This window comes from Montipora foliosa, chromosome 11 (assembly GCF_036669935.1).
Source record: "Montipora foliosa isolate CH-2021 chromosome 11, ASM3666993v2, whole genome shotgun sequence".
Classification (NCBI taxonomy): domain Eukaryota; kingdom Metazoa; phylum Cnidaria; class Anthozoa; order Scleractinia; family Acroporidae; genus Montipora; species Montipora foliosa.
The window spans coordinates 20,376,090-20,395,718 of NC_090879.1; the positions used below are offsets into that span (position 1 = coordinate 20,376,090).

General features: G+C 38.6%; 2 protein-coding genes across 4 annotated transcripts; one reads left to right on the plus strand and one right to left on the minus strand.

The window, feature by feature from the left end:
- Positions 1-643: 643 nt before the first annotated feature.
- LOC137976389 (trace amine-associated receptor 1-like) lies at positions 644-6,732 on the plus strand. 2 transcript variants are annotated; one of them, XM_068823732.1, is made up of 3 exons: positions 644-720; positions 2,912-3,000; positions 4,904-6,732. In XM_068823732.1, exon 3 carries the CDS (start codon positions 5,124-5,126, stop codon positions 6,168-6,170), a length of 1,047 nt encoding a protein of 348 aa, XP_068679833.1. In that variant the 5' UTR covers positions 644-720; positions 2,912-3,000; positions 4,904-5,123; the 3' UTR covers positions 6,171-6,732. The 2 variants fall into 2 exon arrangements, with proteins under 2 accessions (XP_068679833.1, XP_068679832.1); XM_068823731.1 differs by lacking the exon at positions 644-720 and adding an exon at positions 2,400-2,506.
- Positions 6,733-11,093: 4,361 nt separating this feature from the next.
- On the minus strand, positions 11,094-19,512 carry LOC137974859 (phosphoserine phosphatase-like). Of its 2 annotated transcripts, XM_068821852.1 has the most exons (8): positions 19,397-19,512; positions 19,036-19,192; positions 16,451-16,535; positions 15,902-15,951; positions 15,584-15,729; positions 15,343-15,439; positions 13,742-13,793; positions 11,094-13,183 (listed from the first exon to the last, which is right to left on the minus strand). In XM_068821852.1, exons 2-8 carry the CDS (start codon positions 19,170-19,172, stop codon positions 12,995-12,997), a joined length of 756 nt encoding a protein of 251 aa, XP_068677953.1. In that variant the 5' UTR covers positions 19,173-19,192; positions 19,397-19,512; the 3' UTR covers positions 11,094-12,994. The 2 variants fall into 2 exon arrangements, with proteins under 2 accessions (XP_068677953.1, XP_068677952.1); XM_068821851.1 differs by lacking the exon at positions 19,397-19,512 and having other exon boundaries at positions 19,036-19,282.
- Between the last annotated feature and the right edge of the window lie 117 nt (positions 19,513-19,629).

Below are 19,629 nucleotides of genomic sequence, written 5' to 3' on the forward strand. Positions count from 1 at the left end.
ATCCTTCTTGAAAGAAAAATCCATTACCGGTGACAAGATAAATGAAACATGTTACTGTATACATAGAAGCCAAATATAACAGATAAATATCAAAGACCCACTCAATATATTTAAGAAATTTCTACGTACGCAATACGCTTCAGAACTCCACAAAAATGAGAGCAAACGGCAATTAGTTGAAGGGGAATCAAAGATTCACCGTTGTGCGTCGACGATTCCTGAAAACCGTTTGCGTACCAAGATGCACGCCCTTCGCGCAGCATGGTTGTTTTTCGTCATGACACAGTAATTGTGTTGTGGCGTCCCACACCCAATTAGATGAAAGACGCAGCTTACAATTATAAAATTGTCTGTGCTGATAACCAAGCAATAACGGACAACTGAGATTTTATCAGGAGTGGGTAGAATTCCGATCAGTGCATTATCACCTGAAGGACTGTAAGTCTTTTTATTTTATTATGGAAAGGGAAGCAAAAAAAAAAAACTTAAAACACGTTCCATTAAATAATGATCTGTTTATAGAGTAAACACATCTCAAATACATCATTTTGTGTTTGCAATGTGACATTGAAGTGCTGCATCATGCTTACTCACTCTTAACTTGTTTATAAGTGGAATCTCAGTGTAGACAGAAATCTCCTATCATTATGGTTCAGTGTCTTAGTGCCCAGAGTTGGAGCTGAACCGTTGTGACTTCGCGGTTGTTCGCGATTAATCACGGTAGGAAACTATTCAATGTTTGTTTGCGACTGTTAGTTGTTTAGTTACGATAAAACTCAGTCACATTATTAGCAAAATGATTCATGAACGCTTATATTTCAAAAGTCAATCAGTTAACAAAGATTATTGAGATTCCAATTGAGAAGGCCGGCATGACATCTACATGATCTACATCTACATGTTCGCAAAGTCCCTTTTGACTCAGGGCTGTTTCTGCTACACCACAAGCTTTTTTAAAGAGAAACCACGCCAAGCCGGCTACTTCCACTGGAGAGAACAGGACAGTCACAACACCGGGGACTCCATGTCCTACTCTTTTCGAATATTGTGTGGGTTCGTTAACGCCACAGGGAACATATGAACAAGGAGGATATTTGTGAAAAGGAGCCTATTGTTTTTAGCCCTCATCGTAGTCAGCTCTTTTTCGTATTATAAACAAAAGATTGGCCTGAAATGCGATAGATAAAGTCAAATTGCGAAAATATTGAATAAAAACAACTTGCCATTGTCATAACACATTGCTGATCCCTCAGATATCAGGTTTAATGGGAAAGGCAAATTTCGGCAACCTCATTATTTATAGATCTTCTCTGTAACTGAGGGGAAGTTAAGGTTCTTTGGAGAACATTAGTATTAAGTTTCCTTCTTCTGTATTTATCTTAACCAGGGCCTTTATCAACCATTTTACCTTCTCAACACTACAACAACATAGGTGTTCTTTACTGAAACGAACTGGAAATGCCGAATACAAAAAGTACGCAGAATAATAAGAAAAAACGAAACTATTTTTTATCCGAGTCGACCTTTCATTTGCATCGTCAGGGTCGTAGCTAAAAACCCCCTATGAGAAAATTTATGCACGTGCCATGAAAAATCGCTTAGGGAAGCTGTTCCGGAAATAAAAAATAAAAAATATAGCTAAGCATTAGGAAACATTAAAAAAAAGGATCAACATTCACGCACACGAGGAATACATGCTAATCGGAGATACAAGATACAAAGCAAGGTAGAGGAAATGCTGTGTGTGGTTATGCATTAAAAGATTACACGCACAAACCTTTATTGCGCTAAATTCTTTGAAGAGTATTTTGGTTTTGGTGTGAGCTACTTTATTAATTGAAAATAAACCTACACTGTTGTTTTTCGTGAGAATACAATGAAACGCGCTTCCGAACATGTGGAGAAAAGAAAAATTAAGTATCGGAACCGTCTGATAAAATGAAAATAGGAATATGCCCTAAATGCCGGAGTGAATAGAAAGTTTTTCGCTTCACCGGGTAGTATTCATTACCTGCTGGCTAGCTGGATATTAAAAGTCTTCAAGCTAACCTCTGAATAATCGATGCAGAGTCTGCAATTTCAAAACATAAATATCTGTCGCAAATAATACATAAGGAACACTTTTTTGATGGAACATGAAATTCTAAGTCAACATCAAAAAGTGTCAATGCGTTTTGGAAGCCCTCAAACATTTTAAGGCTCAGTGTGAAGGACTATAATTATGTAATGGTTGCATGACAATTTTTCGTTTAGAAAAGAGCATTTTCTGTAACATGGGAGCTACCTCGCGTATAGCTGCTCTGTGCATTAATCATAAATGAAATTGCAAATGAATTTAAATGGTAAAGCAACAGCTGTTGAAAAGTCTTCCGCATGAACTTGAGCTTCGCCGCAAATTACTTTTGTCGACTGACATGACAGTTTTTACACAAGGAACAGTACGAGCAATGTCATTTCGGGAATTTCATCTAAAAAAAGCTCAATACATGCTTCTTGCAACGTGTGGGTAAGCTCTTCAACCTTTCTCAGTAAGCTTCTATCGTTTTTTGATGTTTCATAAATGCTAAAGGCGAAAGAATAATTGATTTTTGTTTCCTTCAAAAATATCAGTTATCATTGAAAGGTGCAGCATAAACGGTCAATAATTATACGATGACAAAACGCGCTACATCAAGAGCACTTCTTCTATACCATTTGGAAATTATTTCAGTTGCATTTGTCTCTTGTGCAAGATATATGGGTTGTTGACCAAGCGTGAGCTCAAGATGGCTTGATATTGGCTAAGATTTTTGCGTGTTTATGGACCGAGACGAAGTCGAAGTCCATAAACACGCAAAAAATGAATAACTAGTTTATGGAGTATGTATAAAATAAACCCTGACCGTAAACTATTCATTTATAAATTATCCAGAAGAGTTCGCATCAATTGTTGTCGTCGGGTCAAGTGGATTGAGGAGTAGGCAGCAGAATCAGAGGTAGAGAGTTCAAGATCAAGTTCTGGTGAGTATACAAAAAGGTTTTGAGAAAGATGATATGTCTGTGAGTAGTGATGTGTATATAGGGGGTGTACATAAGAAGGGATAGATGTGTGAAGGAAGGGTGGAGTTTGGCAGAGGTGCTGGAGAGGATAAGGGAGAGGTAGGTGAGTAGAAGGGAAGAAAAGATGTCTAGTTCTTTTTTAGACCCTCTAAAAAACCAAGTCCCTGTTTTTTTAAGTGCACCCCTTTTTTTAGACCGTTGATTTAAAGAAAACAGTTTAAAAGATTTTAACCGGTTTGAAAAAAAAAAATGCACTGGTTTAAAAAAATTCAAACCAAAAACAAAATTAAACCACAACATACACACTAAGTTCCATTTCTTTTCAGCCAATGCTGGCGCTTTTTTAAGAAAGGGATTAATGTATTGTTAGGTAAGACCAAGTAGACATTTGATTTTTACTACTGAAAGCTGAACAAACATCTCCTTCCTAAAAACCAAGGATAATTGTAATATAATTCAGCAAAGCTCTGGCAGCACTTGTCACGCAGTAAAGTTAGTGGCGGGTACTCATACTCTTTTCAGAATATATCATACGAACTTGATGATGTTTTTTGGTATTTGGGATTGAAGTCATCTTCCCCTCATGCATATTTGTTCGTTGTTTTATTGGCTCCCACGTGATTATTAATGGTAATAGGACGTAGTGGAGTCCAGTTCAGTCTGTAATCATATGAGTTTATCACGAATATGATTACAGACCGAATTGGACGACACGTAGTCCTCTTACCAATTAATCACGAAAATTACAATTTCTGAGAAAAGAAGAATAGCCAAGTTATGAGACAAGACTGACAAAGGAGGCGTAAATGGTTTAATGTCGCTCTGAAAGAACGAAAGAAAGAAAGAAAGACAGAAAGCGAGCCCCAATTTAGGAGTTTGTACACTGTTGATATGGTGATTGAAACCAAGGTTGTGATTGGTTGATTTAAATTACAACTTTAAATGTGATGGCTCATTGAACTGTCGGATAACAACTTGGCAAGTGAATTAGTGGAAAATAGGAGTTTTTAAGCCAATCACAATCGAGGAAATTGCAATTTTTTTATTAGTCCCTGCCAAAAATAACATGTGTGACGTGTCGCTAGAGTCACCATGCACCCACGACTGGCTTAGTTATACAACCCCTCTCACTATGAAGGGGCAATCATAAACCTATCAGGGAATTTGACCTTTTTTGGAGAAATCCGAGGTTGAGTATCAGCTTTGCAACATGTCATTGAAAAAAGTCTCTTTATTCTGGTTTCCTTGTGATCTGTAACGGTCTGAGATCGGTCTGCGACACGATCTCCAGTAGGTCTGCTCCACGTCGCAGGCATATGTAAACAACTGTCCTCGGCGCGCGGCGTCTTCGGCGACCTGCGGCACACAGTCTGGATGATCGAGAAAGTTGAATCTAGTTCTACTTTCCCGACCATTACGACGCTTGCGACTAAGACAATTGTTAATGGGAACGTGTGTCTGAGATGATCAGTGTCCTATCGGCGACACACTATTGTTCGCCTTGAAACACCTCCAATCAGACTTGAAGTAATTGCGTTCCTTTTTCTCCTCGCTTCGCAGAGGATTAGTTGTACGTCTGTCTGCGATCGCTTCATATTTAAATGGAAACACTTGCCTCCTGTGTTTACGATCGTCCGGTCTGCGATAAGACCGACGCAGACAGCTTCCGATGGACGCAGACCGTTGCAGATCATATGGAAACCAGGCTTAAAGGCCCGGGGCAAACCACCCGGATTGTAGGCCGCCCCAGCAGCCAACATCGCTCCACATCGTTCAACCAAATCGAACGGATTTTGAAACAAATGTTGAGGCCGTTTGCCCCGGCCCTAAGTTAACAAGATTTCGTTCTCTACTTCTTTTCCAGGAAATGAAAAAGAAAGTGAAATATCAAAATTGATCAGTTGTTCTGGGAACCGGAATTTGCACATTGTATGAAAGATCCAAAGTCAAAGTCTAACAATGCTTACAAAACGGTGCTATCTTCATTGAGGACAAAACCAACAGAGCGAAACAGATTTTCGAGAACAAGTAATAAATAACTTCAGTCTGGCTAAGAACAGTCCTAACAACTTAAAAAAGAGGAGATGTATGCGAAAAACGACAGCAACACAACAGCCACTAATGAGAAGATTGAACAAGACCTTGAGGCCTTACCACAACTAATTCCCATCGGAATATTAGTTATTCTTACAAACAGTTTGGTATTTCTTCTTTTCTACAAAAGAAAACATTTACGAAAGGCCGCAAACTATCTTCTATTCAGTCTAGCAGTTTGCGACTTTTTGAACGGTTCTTTGAACATCATTCTTTTTGTTATGGTTTTTTTACCTGTGGTCGAAGGAGCAACGTACTTCATTCTGGTCTGCGCAGTGGAAGTTTCACACAATTTTGTAGCCATAACAGAAGCTTGTCACATCATTTTGATAACTGCTGAGAAGTACATTGCTGTAATGCGGCCTTTGAAATACCACGTGATCAAAACGAGGACGATACTATTGGCCATAGCAGGAGCATGGCTAATTTCGGGGCTCATGGCAGCTTCTCCAATCGGTTGGTTTTCCCCGAGGTTATCTGGAATCAAAATTGGGTTAACACTAGAATTCATTTTCAACGTTTTTTGCGTTGTTGTGGTTTTTATAGTGCCCAATACTTTTATAACGTTTGCGCACGTCACCATGTTTAGGAAAGTGCTCCAGAAAAGCAGACGGAGAAACATTCTTTACAGACCTAATAGTGGCAAAGTTTGTAAAACGAAGAGGAACGAAATCAAGTGTTTGGTAATATTCGCCACCATGGCAACTGTTTTTGCACTATGCTGGCTTCCTTGGTTTACGCTGCGTCTTGTTTACTCGATGATTGGTCAGCGGTGGATACAGCCAAACTATGATGTTTTAGAGACCGCTGCGCACGTCACTGTAATCTTAAGATACCTCGCTTCAGCGATCAACCCACTGCTTTACACATTTTTTAAACAAGACTTTTGGAGAGCGCTAAAAAGGATGGTGTTAATCAAATCGACGAAAGACTCAAGAAGACTCAAAACTTCTTCGACAAACAGTCGGTATAAAAGGAGATCAATAAAGAACAACCGGTCCGATTGTGTAATGAACAACAGACAACAACCTCCCTAATTATATGAAATGCCTCCAAGAGCTGTCCCGAGAAATCACAACTTGGTAAAGAGAGCAGTTCCAGCCAGTTACACTGAACACAGCGCCATGAAGAAAATATCGTGATATTTCCAAAAAGGGCCTTACTATACTCGAAATCAGGTTCCGTCCGTAAAGTGGCAAGAAAATAATTTAATTTTAACGGATGGTGAAAAATTGATATATCATAGGTAAACATCATTTTGGTTGGCGTATATGTAACGTGAAAAGATCAATGATTGCCCCAACAGGGCTTAGGGGACGATTTACCAGAAAAAAAATCGTGGATTGACAGTTGCGCGCAAGGGATTGACGAAAACGAACAGTTCGATGCTTGCAACGAAAGTCTTTTTTTCAACGCCTTGTCTTATGTTTTTGCCGGCTTCTAGGGTGTTAGAAGACTAACCATAAAGTTTATGTACCACACAAATTCTCTCGATTTTCCAGAAATAAATAGTTAATGTTTTAACATCAATCTTTTGCATGTAAGTAACAAATAATGAAGAACTGAATGTAGGTACACCAATGCATTTGAGGTGAGATATGTCCAGAAATGCAGCCAATCCTGGACAACAATTTCGTGTTTCCTGGAGTTTATCTTGCACGATCTTTCCTCGATGTGGAAATCATAAAAAGAGCTTCACTTGGAAAAGAAGTGGCATTTTTACTCGGTGATATGATGACGAGTACTGCTATGGGTTGGATTTGTCCACTTCTGTCACCCACTCCCTCATGCACTAACTGCGTCACTGACGCACACACTTACCCATTCACCAGCTAACTCAATTATCACTTCTTTATATTTGTTTCGTATGTCTTGCATAATTCCGAGACCGCTTCCACATTTATGTCTTCAAATTTTTCCATTTTTATCTCGACGCAAACGAAGAAAAATATTTTCCATCCTCACTACCGTTTTTAATTATCCACGATTCAACGCTCAAAAAACGATAAAAACAAACGTATTCAAAGTTTTCCCACGCTCTTTACGTCATCGTTTCAAAAGTTTTCATTTTCATCTATCCACGCAAATGCATTTTCAAAACTTGTCTCTCCCCCTTACGTCATCGCCCAAGTTCAAAAGGATCCGTTTTCTCCTCTCCACACTTAAAACTGAAGCGTTTTCAACTGAAACGCTCCACTTTTCAAGTGTGGATGACTGGCGAAAACGTATCAAAAGGTATGGGGCTCTAGTAGTTCACAGAATTCATGTTTTGGTACCGTGTTTTTTCACACGAGTTCAGTTAAGAGTAAAATTTTTCTAGGTTCAAGGTTCAAATGTTTTTGTCATTACATATTTTTTCGTAGCGTATTTTGGAAAGGTCGTCACAAGCAAAATCATACTGAGATGATGGTGTTGGTGTGTTAAAAAATGGCCTTTTGCCAGTTCGAATTCCATAGCCCGTTATCATGTCCTCTCTCTTTTCCTTCAAAAAAGACAAGATTGTCATTTGCATAAATGTCTCTAGTAATCAAATTTGCTGTCTGATGTGACAACAAGATAAAAAACCAAAGAAAACAATACAAAAACAAAACAAAACAAAACAAGGAATACTTTCTATCTCCCATAATAATGATGAAAAAAATTTACTATAGCACCTTTCAAGAGAGCTAAGGTGTTGGGGTTAGGGTTAATGAAAACCGTACTAGATTCAGGAGGAAATTAAAACAATATTGGAAAAGACTAATGCCTGGGCTGAAAGGTTCAAATTAACAGTTTAAGTGATCAGGCTTTCGCCAATTATTAAACAAGAGGAGGCCCTTCACGCCGGCGCCTGGCTTATTACAAATGCAAATTTACAGCTGTTACGTCCTTGTTAGGTAACCACAAACTTAGTCATAGGCTGTTGCTTGGGTCATTGTATCAGTTTTAGAACATGCGCACGCGCAAGTTATTATAGTTTTGGTACCACACAAAAAGAACGAGGGCCACGCAATGGGCGAAAGGCACGCAGCTGTGAACTATAGGAAAGGAATTTGGCGCAGAGTACTTAGGTGCTACAGTAGCCTACCACGCAGACGGTCTAAGCTTCTTTGTCACGCATTCCTCCCCCAGTAACCCCCGCTGAAACGAAAAGCAATTTTCGTTCAACGGTTGTTTGCCCACTATTTAAAGAAACCAATCAGCATTGACTAATTGTGTTGTGCATAGCCAATCACATGCTGCGAAACGATGCCACACAAAACACGAGTTTACCCTAAACAGGAATATGGCCTCTGATTGGTCCGTAATCCACGAACGGAAGTGGTTTTTCGCTCAGCAGACGTTAGTGGGGGACGAAGGCGCAAAGAAACCCTAAGAACGTCTGCGTGGGTGGCTACCACTACACGTCCTTTTCAAGTTTTGACTTTGTCAAGGGTGCATGCGCAGGTCCCTGTAATTTGAGCTTTCAGTAATGCGAGCCACAGCAAAGACAAAATCACCACATTCGAAGAGTTGGTGTCAGCAAACCAACAGAGTGATAACGCAGAAGAAAATTCCTTTCCTTCTTCGCCGTCGATGAGGGTGCCACAAAACAAGAGCTCCTTCCCGCGGTCTTTACAATTCATCAGGTCGATAAAGGCGACAGCGAATGTGGAATCTTTCACAAGGCAATACAGAACAAGTAACGAACTATCGACCTATTTCATTAAACTTGCCTTCTGGTTAAAATAATTTAAAGACTTATTTACAACCATATCTCTGCTTTTATTGAATCAAATAACTTACTCAGTAATCATCAATTTGGTTTTCGTCCTGGCTACTGGTGCACAATTCAGCTTATTCATTAATTTCACTTGTGGGCAAGGGCATCATTCTTGCGATGCACTATTTTTTGGACTTTCAATGGGCGTTCGAAATCTTCTGTTCCACACAACCTTCTTCTCTTAAAACTAGAGAGATTTGGTATCACTGGTCCTCTTTCGCGCTGGTTGTTAGACTTTCTCTAGGACCGATTTCAACGTGTCGAGATCGACAATAAACAGGCCAGACGATTTTACTCGTCAATGGGGAACCCCCGGGAGTCAATGGGTTAATATAGGTTTTAGATTATACGAGTTCTTTTTTTTTGGGAGGGGGGGGGAGGGGGGGAGTATGGTTTTATATGGGGATTTAGTTCCCCTCTGCCATAACCCGTTTAATTAATTAATCGTTATTGTTAATAAAATTCTAAATATGGTTGTCTTCCGTAAACTGGCTCTCCCCAACGTAAAGCCGAATTTCATCATAGAACTCCGACAAAACAACCGTTTGATCCAGTTCAATGAGAGCTAACTATTCATAAACCAAACCAAAGATCAACATAACTTGTTCAAGACTAAAATCTGTGATTTTGACCCGATCAGTGAATTCTGCAGTTTTTACCAAATCACTTAAATCAATGCTTAGACCTCAGTTGAATATCTGGGTTGATCGGTTCAACTCTTCATAAAGGGGAATAAAATGCGTCGAGAGGTTTAGATGCCAGACCCTGCCAAGAGTCCACATTTGAATAAACGAAGCAACCTTCGCACTTCTCTGGACAATTTAAGAAATAGACCATTTCCGAGTTCACGTCTGCCTCCACTTCAAAGCGAGTCTAAGTGCGAAGTTGTTGTGATGGTAATTCGAATGTTCTACTTTAAATTGAATGAAAACTAATTTTCGCAATTAGACTCGCTTTGAAGTGGAGGCAGACAAGAACTCGGAAATGGTCTATCGTCTCTTATTGACACCTGAAAAACTCGGGTGGTTCCGACGGGATTCGAACCCATGCTCCCAATTGTGTGGCTTCATGAAAGCAATGTAAGGCAACCATATTTAACGTCGATAACACGTGAGTAATTCAAATGACAAACCTGAGGTCGACGGTGCGCTTATTTTACTCCGCCCTCTCCATCAGTGCTTCGTTTTACGGGTATTTAAAGCTACTTAAGCTACACTGAAAGAAAAGAAGTCGAAACAAGGATGCGAGTTCCGGGAATCGAACTCAGGATTTCTTGCACCAAGGCCGCGCACTAACCGACTGTGCCACCCTTGCTCCTTTAATTCAGTTGTCTATAAGAGACAACTGCTTAATTTGTCCAACTAAGCGCGAGAATCACTTCTCTCGTCCGTTTAAAATGCGCATTTCAAACATACATTCACTTTAGTCCACATTTGCTACCAGAACTGAACTGGCCGATGGGATACATTTCCTGTGCCACTCGATTTGTTGGGCCCATACGGAGAAATGAGGGTCAAGGAAGTTTGTTCTGCAAAAGAATGAATTGTTATCATCCGTAATCAGCGCTAGCCCGTTGAGGAATCTTGAAGCAACAAAATAATGGGCTTCTTTTTTTTTGAAATTCAGACATAAAATACACGGTGATGGGTAAAGAAAACGAAGAATGGTAAAGGTACATGTACGCTTAGAAATCTGATGTACAATGTAGGCTTAAATGACTTTCAGGTCGAAAATATAACAAGATTAGTTAAGGCTGGTTTTCACTAGCGACGGAGTCGGAGTCGTAATCTGAAGCGCAGAGCGATACGATCCAGTGAAAATCAAACTGTCGGAGTCGGAAGCAGAACACGCATTCCGCTTATGACTCCGTCGCTTATGATCCAGTGAAAACTGCATTGTCGGAGTCGGAAGCAGAAGCGGAAGAATAAACCAATCACAATTCTCGATTCCAAGCATTGTGATTGGTTGGTTCTTCCGCTCCTGCTTCCGACTCCGACAATCTAGTTTTCACTGGATCATAAGCGACGGAGTCATAAGCGGAGTCGGAAGAAAATGGGAACGTTCTGATTCTTCCGACACCGATTCCGTCGAGCTTATGACTCCGCTTACGACTCCGATCTTTGATTTTCACTGGGTCATAAACGCTCTTACGACTCCGACTCCGTCGCTAGTGAAAACCAGCCTTTAAAGTCAACCGTAGTCCATCTGAGGTACAGTGTATATTAACTAGTATTTATTGCACATGACTAACGAGCACCTTGTTAAAACGATTTCTCAAAGTAATGTCAAGGCTTAAAACAACCCTATAAATTATTCGTTTAAATTGAGTACCAACATAATCTTTAAATTAAATAATAAAATATGATTCTGCAGGAACCTGTGAATATTTTCAATTGCAATTAAAAAACTGCAGAATACCCCACATTGAGTATCTTAAGTAGCTGGCTACGCGGTACGCGGAAAGAATTGAAGTCAAGATGGCGAAGTATCTTAAGTAGCTGGCTACGGTTAGCCCTAACCCTAACCCTAACCCTAAAAATTTAAATTCTAGTGTACCCTAACCCTAACCCTAACCGAACCGTAAAATGAAAGCTAAAATTTTGAACGAGTGCTTAGGCTTAATCAGTAAACGAGTGCTATATTCATCACACGATCGTTTTAAAAAGCGTAGTTTAAGCGAACCATGAAATGAAATGAAATTTCTAAAGAGTTCTTAGGCCTAATTTCTGAAACGAACGCTTAGGGTTAATCAGGAAACGAGTGCTATGTTCAGCACAAGATCTCTGTTGTCAGGTTTTCACGTTGATACTGGTGACGCGCGCTCTTCCGAGTCCACAGTCTCTTGTCTGTGGAATTACTTAAACTTTCACGCTTTAAGAACGAGGAATGTCACGGCGTACCGCGTACCGCGTAGCCAGCACATATAACATCGCTGCGCCATTTTGAAATTTAGTTCATTTGGAATTTAGTCCAAGTGGTTCTACAGTATTGTGCATTCCTATTTCTGGGTACCGCGTAGCCGGCTACGTGGAATATAGTTCGAGTGGCGGGGTATTCTGCAGTTAAGCCTATTTGGAGTTAAAATATCCGTGAATATTCTTAATAATTATTTCAATTCTAATTTGAATTATAATGAAAAACAATATTTCCACGTTGAGCATTTTTTCCAAAAATAAAGTAACGTCTTGTATAGAATAGAAGGACTTACGTTGATCATTATTTCACATGATATAGACATGATTGCTACAACTCAACGCAACTGAAAACATATAGTATTGAAAGAGTCTCACGCAAAGAGAAATTAAACGTGAAAGAAGGACCTAAGGCTAGAAGCTAAAATTTTCTCTGAGGCTTTATAATGTACATTATAAATCGCATAATTTTGTTAAACACCATGAAAAGTATTCTTTCTTCTTGAACAGTATTGAGTTCACAGAAAATCTTATGTAGCTTTCTCAGTATGAACTCTGTCACACTGTACATATTTCTTTGTAATATGTCAACTAAAGGGATAGTTGTTAGAATGACATCACAATACAAAGAAAGATGGCCCTTTTATCGAGTGTGACTCCGAATAAAGAGTGCCATTTATCATGCTGCCATGACATTGCACACAAATGCTCTGTCTAATGAACAGTTAGTAACTGGAAGAAAAAGAATTCTTTGGAAGTCAATGAAATAAAACGAAAACCACGATTTTCAGGAAAATTAAAAGCTGTAAAAAAACGTTTTTAGGCTTTGCATAAAACAAGTGATACTTCAACAACAATCAACGGCGGGAAAAAAATGGCTTTGTTCTCCTTTAGATGCCAGAAAATCAGTAAACTAAATTGTGTCCATTGATGCAATGTCAATAAACAAACTGCATTGTCATTTACCTGTAAATTAACACAAATAACACACAGTATTTTTGGTCTGACAACAGAGAACGTAAAGTACAATAATTTTAAGTACAAGTACAGATGTGACTAAGAATATTACCTCACAAGTGTGCACATCGCAATGGTAGGACAGATAGGACCATTAATTTTTGTTTCAGCACCCCCCATAAGTTTCTATTGTAAATTAGCTCCACCATGGCATAAAATTGCGAGCGATCAAGTTCTTACAACAAGTTGCTTAATTTCTGGTTCCACTGTCATGACGTTCTGTGCCATTTACTTCACCATTTATACAGGCTTCAAGTCCATTTAAAGTGTGAGATGGCGGCAGCTCTTGTAAGAGTTCTTGGAAATTGGTAACAAACCATGGGGCTTGCAATTTCACCTTCTCTCTGACAACATTACCTCCAAACCCTATAAACGTATCCTTTGGAAAGAAGACGATGATAGAAAAATCCTTTGATTAATTAATTTTACATTAGTATCACCCAACTAGTGGACTAATGCAAATCCTGCATTTTGATTGGCTACGCTACTAGAGGACTATTAGTAGTAGTCCTCGAGTAGCAAAAAGCGCGAGGCTTTCTTTCGTTTTATTCCCAAATAAATATTTCTTCAACTTGCATTTGCTAACTTTATTATTGCCTTTTCTGTCCGACTAGTTGGGTGATACTAAAACAATTAGACCCTTCACCCTCAAGGACCACGGGTCAATAGCCCATTCAGCTTGGGAGGGGAAAAGCAATTTAGAAAAGCTATACATTAAGTAAGGTCCAGTTGACAATAATTGGTCCTGACACTGCTGGGATTAGGAGGTCAAACAGCAGGACAAATTCACAATGATAGCAAGCACAAAGGCAAGTTTCAGTTTGGTCCATTCATTCAACGGCACAGATAATAATTATTATTATTATGATGAAGACAAAACTCAAGTGTAACTAAGTCTAACTACTTCGTGAATGATATAAAAGGAAAAAACTCTTACTGCAATGGGAAACGTCTCAAGGTCTGTGGCGCCATCACCAATCATAACCAAACTGAAAAGGAATAAAGAGATAAACAGCTGCCACATTTTCTCAATGATAACAGTATTATTTAAACAACATTTTTCACAACCAGAAACTTCAAGTAGCCTTCACTGGGCTAAGGTTTATTAGTTCACTTAATGAAAATTGAAGTGGCTCAAGTCAAAGCTACAGTGTACATCAAGTGCAGGAAAAAAATGTAATTTAATGTAAAAATAAATAAGTGGAAATGTACCATGGAAAATACTGTAATTTCTGGCCAATTACCCATGGGTAATATGTTAATTTTGCATAAAATAAGGACAACAGCAGGTAATAGGAAGGACTAGGTTGCTTACTGTGTAGACGGCAACTAATCAGTGACCGTGTGATTTTCAAATCCCAGTTTCTCAATCAAGGGCTCGTGTCTCAATTTGATATTAACAGTACTTGTATATTAATGTCATTACTGGTGCTTGTAGACAAGTGTAAACAAATGCAGGCGGCCTAGCCTGCGAGCAAGCTTGCTTGCAGGCTACAGGTGGCTGTAAATGACTGATGTTACGTGTGACTAATAGACAAAAAATAAAGTGTTGGACAAAACAACATGTGAAAGGTTTGTGGTGTTTTTCATCATGGTACTGATACTTACCGCTTGATACACCAAATTTGTGTTTCTGGTAATAGACAGATAACTCATAAGTAGTTGCCATAGCTGCTCTGGTTGACAACAGAGATGCACTTCACTCAGTACATGTAGAACTGGATAATTTTTTGCAGCAATTTTCTAAATCACTTCACATCAAAAACACTAAGCACAAAATTTACTTGTTTACACATTCATCTCCCATTTTGGAGCGAAAAAAATGTACAAAAAAGTTCAGAAACATCAGTCAAATCATATAAGCAGTTCTTAGCTTTAGCCACAGATTATTTTCCTGTTTCAAGTGACATTTTATGACCAGTAAAACCAGAGATAACATTTTTTTGCCAAACTGTTGAATGGTTTGATCCGAGCTCTTTATGTAAAAAAACAAACTCGTCAGATTTTTGAACCAGGCTTCCTCGCTTTAACTTTCAATATGGCGCTGTGTTTTCAGCAATTCGAAAAGCAACTTTATTCGGTTACACATTTCATCAATTACCCTAAGTACTGATCATCTTCTTTTTTCAATCTTCAAGAGTCTGCCAAAGAGCAGGAATCTCTGTTACTGTTAATTTTGTCAAAATATGTTGATTAAAATGAATGAAGAACTCTGCATTTAGTTTTTTAAATTCTACCTTACCGGTAAGGCTTTTGAAGCCTTAATGGATAATTTTATTTTGGTTTTGGGGTGCAGTTTATAGGCTGATGCTGGTAATCTGTTGCATTTATTTTCTTCACACAACAAAAATGTGCCAGTGCGAGTAATGTGCTGGACGGGCAATCAGCCAGAAATTACAGTAACTACAACTAATAATCACCAATAATTTTGGTGCTGCAGTATGGTAATTTAGAACAAACAGGTGTGCGTGATAATTTATTACAACAAACAAAATATATCAATATTACTCCACCACATGTTCAATATATCAGACTTACTTTTTGTATCCAAATTTTGCCTTTAGAAGTTCCACAACCCTTGTCTTTCCTCCAGATTCTGAGGTAGGTTTGCTTTCATCAAAACCACTGAAACAACCTAGCAATGAGGTAATTAAACAAGTCCACAAAGAATTACTCAGCAATGCTGAAACAAGACCACTTAATTCATTGCAATCAAGGGCATTTCAGTCAGCCCGCATAAACCAATGTCATGATCAGTGGATCAACATAGGTACGGTACCTTCATCATCAAACAAGAGTCTATTGGCAAAGATGTTATCACTAGGAATGTCAAGCTGTTCTGCAGCAGGTTGGATGATCCTTTTAAATCCACCTGATATAAGATAAACTGGAGTGCCTCGCTCATGCAAAGCATGGACAAGTTCCCTATAGAGAATAAACAAAGTGAGTCATATCACTTTATTATTTGCAATATAATAATTATTGGACTTGAATCCCTCCAAAAGTGGAAAATTTGAGCAACTCTTCAGTTTTTAATAATTTTATTGAAAACTTGCCAGCCTTGAAAAATCAGGACGGTTTCAAAAACCAAGCATACCTTATTCCTGGTGTGAGCCGTAGAGGATTTTTCTCTATAAATTGATCAAGCTAGGTAAAAGATGAATTAAATAGAATTGGCATGGATAGTTATTACCAAACTGTAGTAGTTTATGATCACACATGTTGACTTTGGAAATCAAGAATAAGCTCTTCGGTTATCTGTATCCATTTATCTTCTTTTGAAAGTGACCAAACCATGAAGCACTAAGTACTTTGCCATGGCATGTGAGTGAAAACTTATTTTTACTAAAAGGACTTTTCCCTGAAATAATGCTCTGAAGAGGATATATACTGATTTCAGAAACTCCCAAAGTCTTATTGTATTTTATTGCTATCAAATTCAATTGAGTTTCTCCTTAGTTGTTGCCAAATTCCCTTAAAGAACAATAAGAAACATTGTCTCTTTATAAACACAATGCGAAGAGCTAAAGGTACCTTTAATAACACATTTTAGCATTAACACAGTGAGTAAATGACTCTAATGAAGAACTATTTTCAAAAATTGCTTTTTACAGTTCAAACATTTTAAGGGCAACCTTTTATTTACCTTATCTCTGGAAACATTTATGATGCTCAACCTTTCTCTGAGAGCTGTTCGAAATGATATTCCTCCTCCCATTGCCCTGATAGTCCTAAAACATTTCAAAAGAAGTATCGAGTAGTATCAAGTAGTATCCAGATGTTGCTGTCAGGCTTTGAAATCTCCCCACTGCCCTTAGCTGGTCAGTGTGAAAATCTAAATCAAAAATAATACTAATCACACTGCTACTATTACTAATTAATACTAATGATGCTGCTGATGTTGATGATGATTATGAAAATTAGCAATGGATGTACATTAAGCCTTCAAATCACTAATTTTTCTGTAAATTTTACACTTGTATGGCAAACAACCCTTAAAAGTTAGTAGTAGTTAACATGAAAGGGTAGAGAAAACATTCCACTGGTGCTTAATTGTATCCTGCGTAAGAGCAACTGCTTGACCTCTATCGGTACATCTGTGCCATTTGTCCCAGCTGGAGGTATAAGCCTAGAATTTATAACCAGTATCTCCAGACATCATTATCAGCATGGTGAAGGAATGTTTTTGGTGACTACATGAATTACCAGTATTCATCAAGAAACCAAATGAATGATAATCTTAGTAATTAAGGTATTTCATCTAAAGAAATAGTTACCAGTTTACTCCCAAGGCTGTTGCCTAACGGGAGCCCGGTAGCCTGGGGCTCCCAAAGAATAGCTCTGGGGGCCTTAATTTTTCACAGCAACACCTTTCACTTCATATGTTGGGCTCCTACGTTCTCAGCGTTTAGCTCTGAGGGCCCCTTTAAAATTTTCTTAGGCAGCAGCCTTGACTCCACATGCAATTGAGCTTGGAAAAAATGTACTTTTCTCTGACAAGAATTTCGCGGTGTCAATTTCAATAACAGTATGTAAACTACATGTACGCCTCCACTCCCACCATGAGAGTAGCGGATTTGGAAGGAAATTGTATTAATAAATATTTTTATTATCTACATATATCTAAATATCACATTGTGGTTTGGGTTAAAGGGAAGGAGGATGGGGCTTGACAGAGCAAGGAGATACAAACATAATTTTCAGATGCTATGCTTACTCCCTGGAATTGGATTGTTGTATATTTCTCCAGTCTAACTTTGTTTGCCATTTCCTGGCCATTCATGTAAACAAAAGCATTTGGATAGTTCCAAACTTCCTGGCAATGACAAAATCAAAATAGATTTAAGACACACGAACCAACTTTTGAAAGACACGTTTTGGCATTACTCATGCCATCAGAGATAGACTATTGATCTTGTTGCGAGTTGAGTTGAGTTTGAGTTAAAATTGAGTTACGGTTTTTGGCATTTTTGGCACTTAAACTAATAAGTATTAAGTAGAAGTTTCTGGGAAGACCATGAAACACCGTTTTTGTGAAGTGCACAGATGTATAATATTATTTGCGAAATGGTTTAAACTGATCAAAACAATCTTGAAATTTCATGCATGGCAGTTGACCAGTTTACCAGTTTACCAGTTTACCAGTTCACCAGTTTCAGCAATTGGACTCCTTCGATTTGACTACTGCCTGTTTTGCTGTTATACGGTCTCATCAATCATTAGCTCCTTCAGAAGATTATGCCAAGCTGACCATGTGGCTGATGAAAAGACCAGACCACAACACCGTACTCTTTTCGATTAGTGTGTGCAATCTTTAACATCCCACCGAGTTTATGAACATTGAAGGCTGTAAGGCAGGACCTGCAATTTATAGTCCTTATTTGCGAAGACTTGAAAGTCTAACCATTTGCTAATGTTGTTACAAAGGCAGCACTTTCTCGGCATTTTAAAGTTTTCCACAAATATTATTCATCAATTATCTTTGAAAAATGTGTGGTTACTCCCAATTTTCTTTTTGAATTTCAATAACACTTGTTAGCATCTACATTTCCTACATAATCATACACCGGGGCAAAAACACCTTTGAATTAGTAGGCACCGTCCTTAATATTTCACTGTTTAGTAGCTCTAGATCTGCCTACGATCTACAGTAACATTTATACTTCCATGGGTTCATACTTGGTATATTAATTTAATAATTGAGGGAGCCTATCTTCTACAAGCCCAGTGGTTTCCTTTGGGCTTCCTCGTCATTAGCTTTTCTTAATATTTCAAGCACCTTATGCTTGTACTGAAGCTAAACAATAAACTTGAACTTGAACATTGCGGCTATGACGCAACGTGAAAACCACCTGCTGTAAGTCCGTAGTCCAAGACCATAATCCTATTTTTCAACTAGTCACCATTCACGCGAAAATATTAAATTTTCAGATGTACGCTGCCTTAGGATTCCAAGAAATCTTTAAAATCTTCCGTTTTGGTTTGGGGACACCATCCCAAGGATCTGGTTGAGGGAACTTGATCAAAAAAAACGAAAGCGGTCATGCAAGATGTTATTTACATATCGACCGGCAGATTTCGTTGTACCCTGTTTAGTGCATTCGAAGATAGAAGCTCAAGGGATCATGATCCGATATAAGCTTACTTGGTTCGGAAAATATAAATGTTAAAAGAAACGAGACCAGAGAAGTGAGAAGGTTCGAGGATTTAACAAAATTAGACTGAACCTACCACTGTGAAACTTCTTTGCCTCGTCCACAAAATGCCGCAAGTTCGTCAATACCTTCGTCCATAATAACCGTGCTATCCACATCAAAACAAACTGCGTCCGCCTTCCTCCACACAGTCTTCGCTTGCTGGATCGTCATCGTAGCGAAATACGTAAGTTCTTCGCGCAGTGGTACAGAAAGAAAAGCGAAATTGAGTAAAATTCCTTCCACACGACCCAGTCATTTTATATCAATGAAAAACACACTTGTCTCCAGGCTCCCGTAAAATTACTTAGCACACAGTGAAAATACTTCGTGATTCTTCTGCGACAAAGTCACCGAAATGGGCGAAAAATACAAAAAAATATAAATCAAGTATTTACCTGAAAAAAGAGCAATCACTTTGAAAAATGCTTGTGTCACTGATTTGAAAAGTCTTATTCTTAACGAAATTAAAATAATTGAGATGATAAATAAACCTGGCTAACGTGCCGCTCAGGTGAAAACAGCACGTGCTCCATGTGTGCCGAAAGCCTCGCTCCCGAGAAGGAGGAGGAATGGACCTTTGTTCAGAGTCTCGACTCTTGGTCTTGAATTGCCATTCTGCATACCAGAG

Excerpts from the sequence above, each read along its gene's own strand:
- LOC137976389 (XM_068823732.1), top strand. The coding sequence starts at position 5,124 with ATGTATGCGAAAAACGACAGCAACACAACAGCCACTAATGAGAAGATT.
- LOC137974859 (XM_068821852.1), bottom strand. The coding sequence starts at position 19,172 with ATGACGATCCAGCAAGCGAAGACTGTGTGGAGGAAGGCGGACGCAGTT. Across the intron at positions 16,536-19,035 it reads GGCAAAGAAGTTTCACAGTG|GACTATCAGGGCAATGGGAG; the intron begins GTAGGTTCAGTC and ends GAAATGTTTTAG. Across the intron at positions 15,952-16,450 it reads TAAATGTTTCCAGAGATAAG|CTTGATCAATTTATAGAGAA; the intron begins GTAAATAAAAGG and ends TCTTTTACCTAG.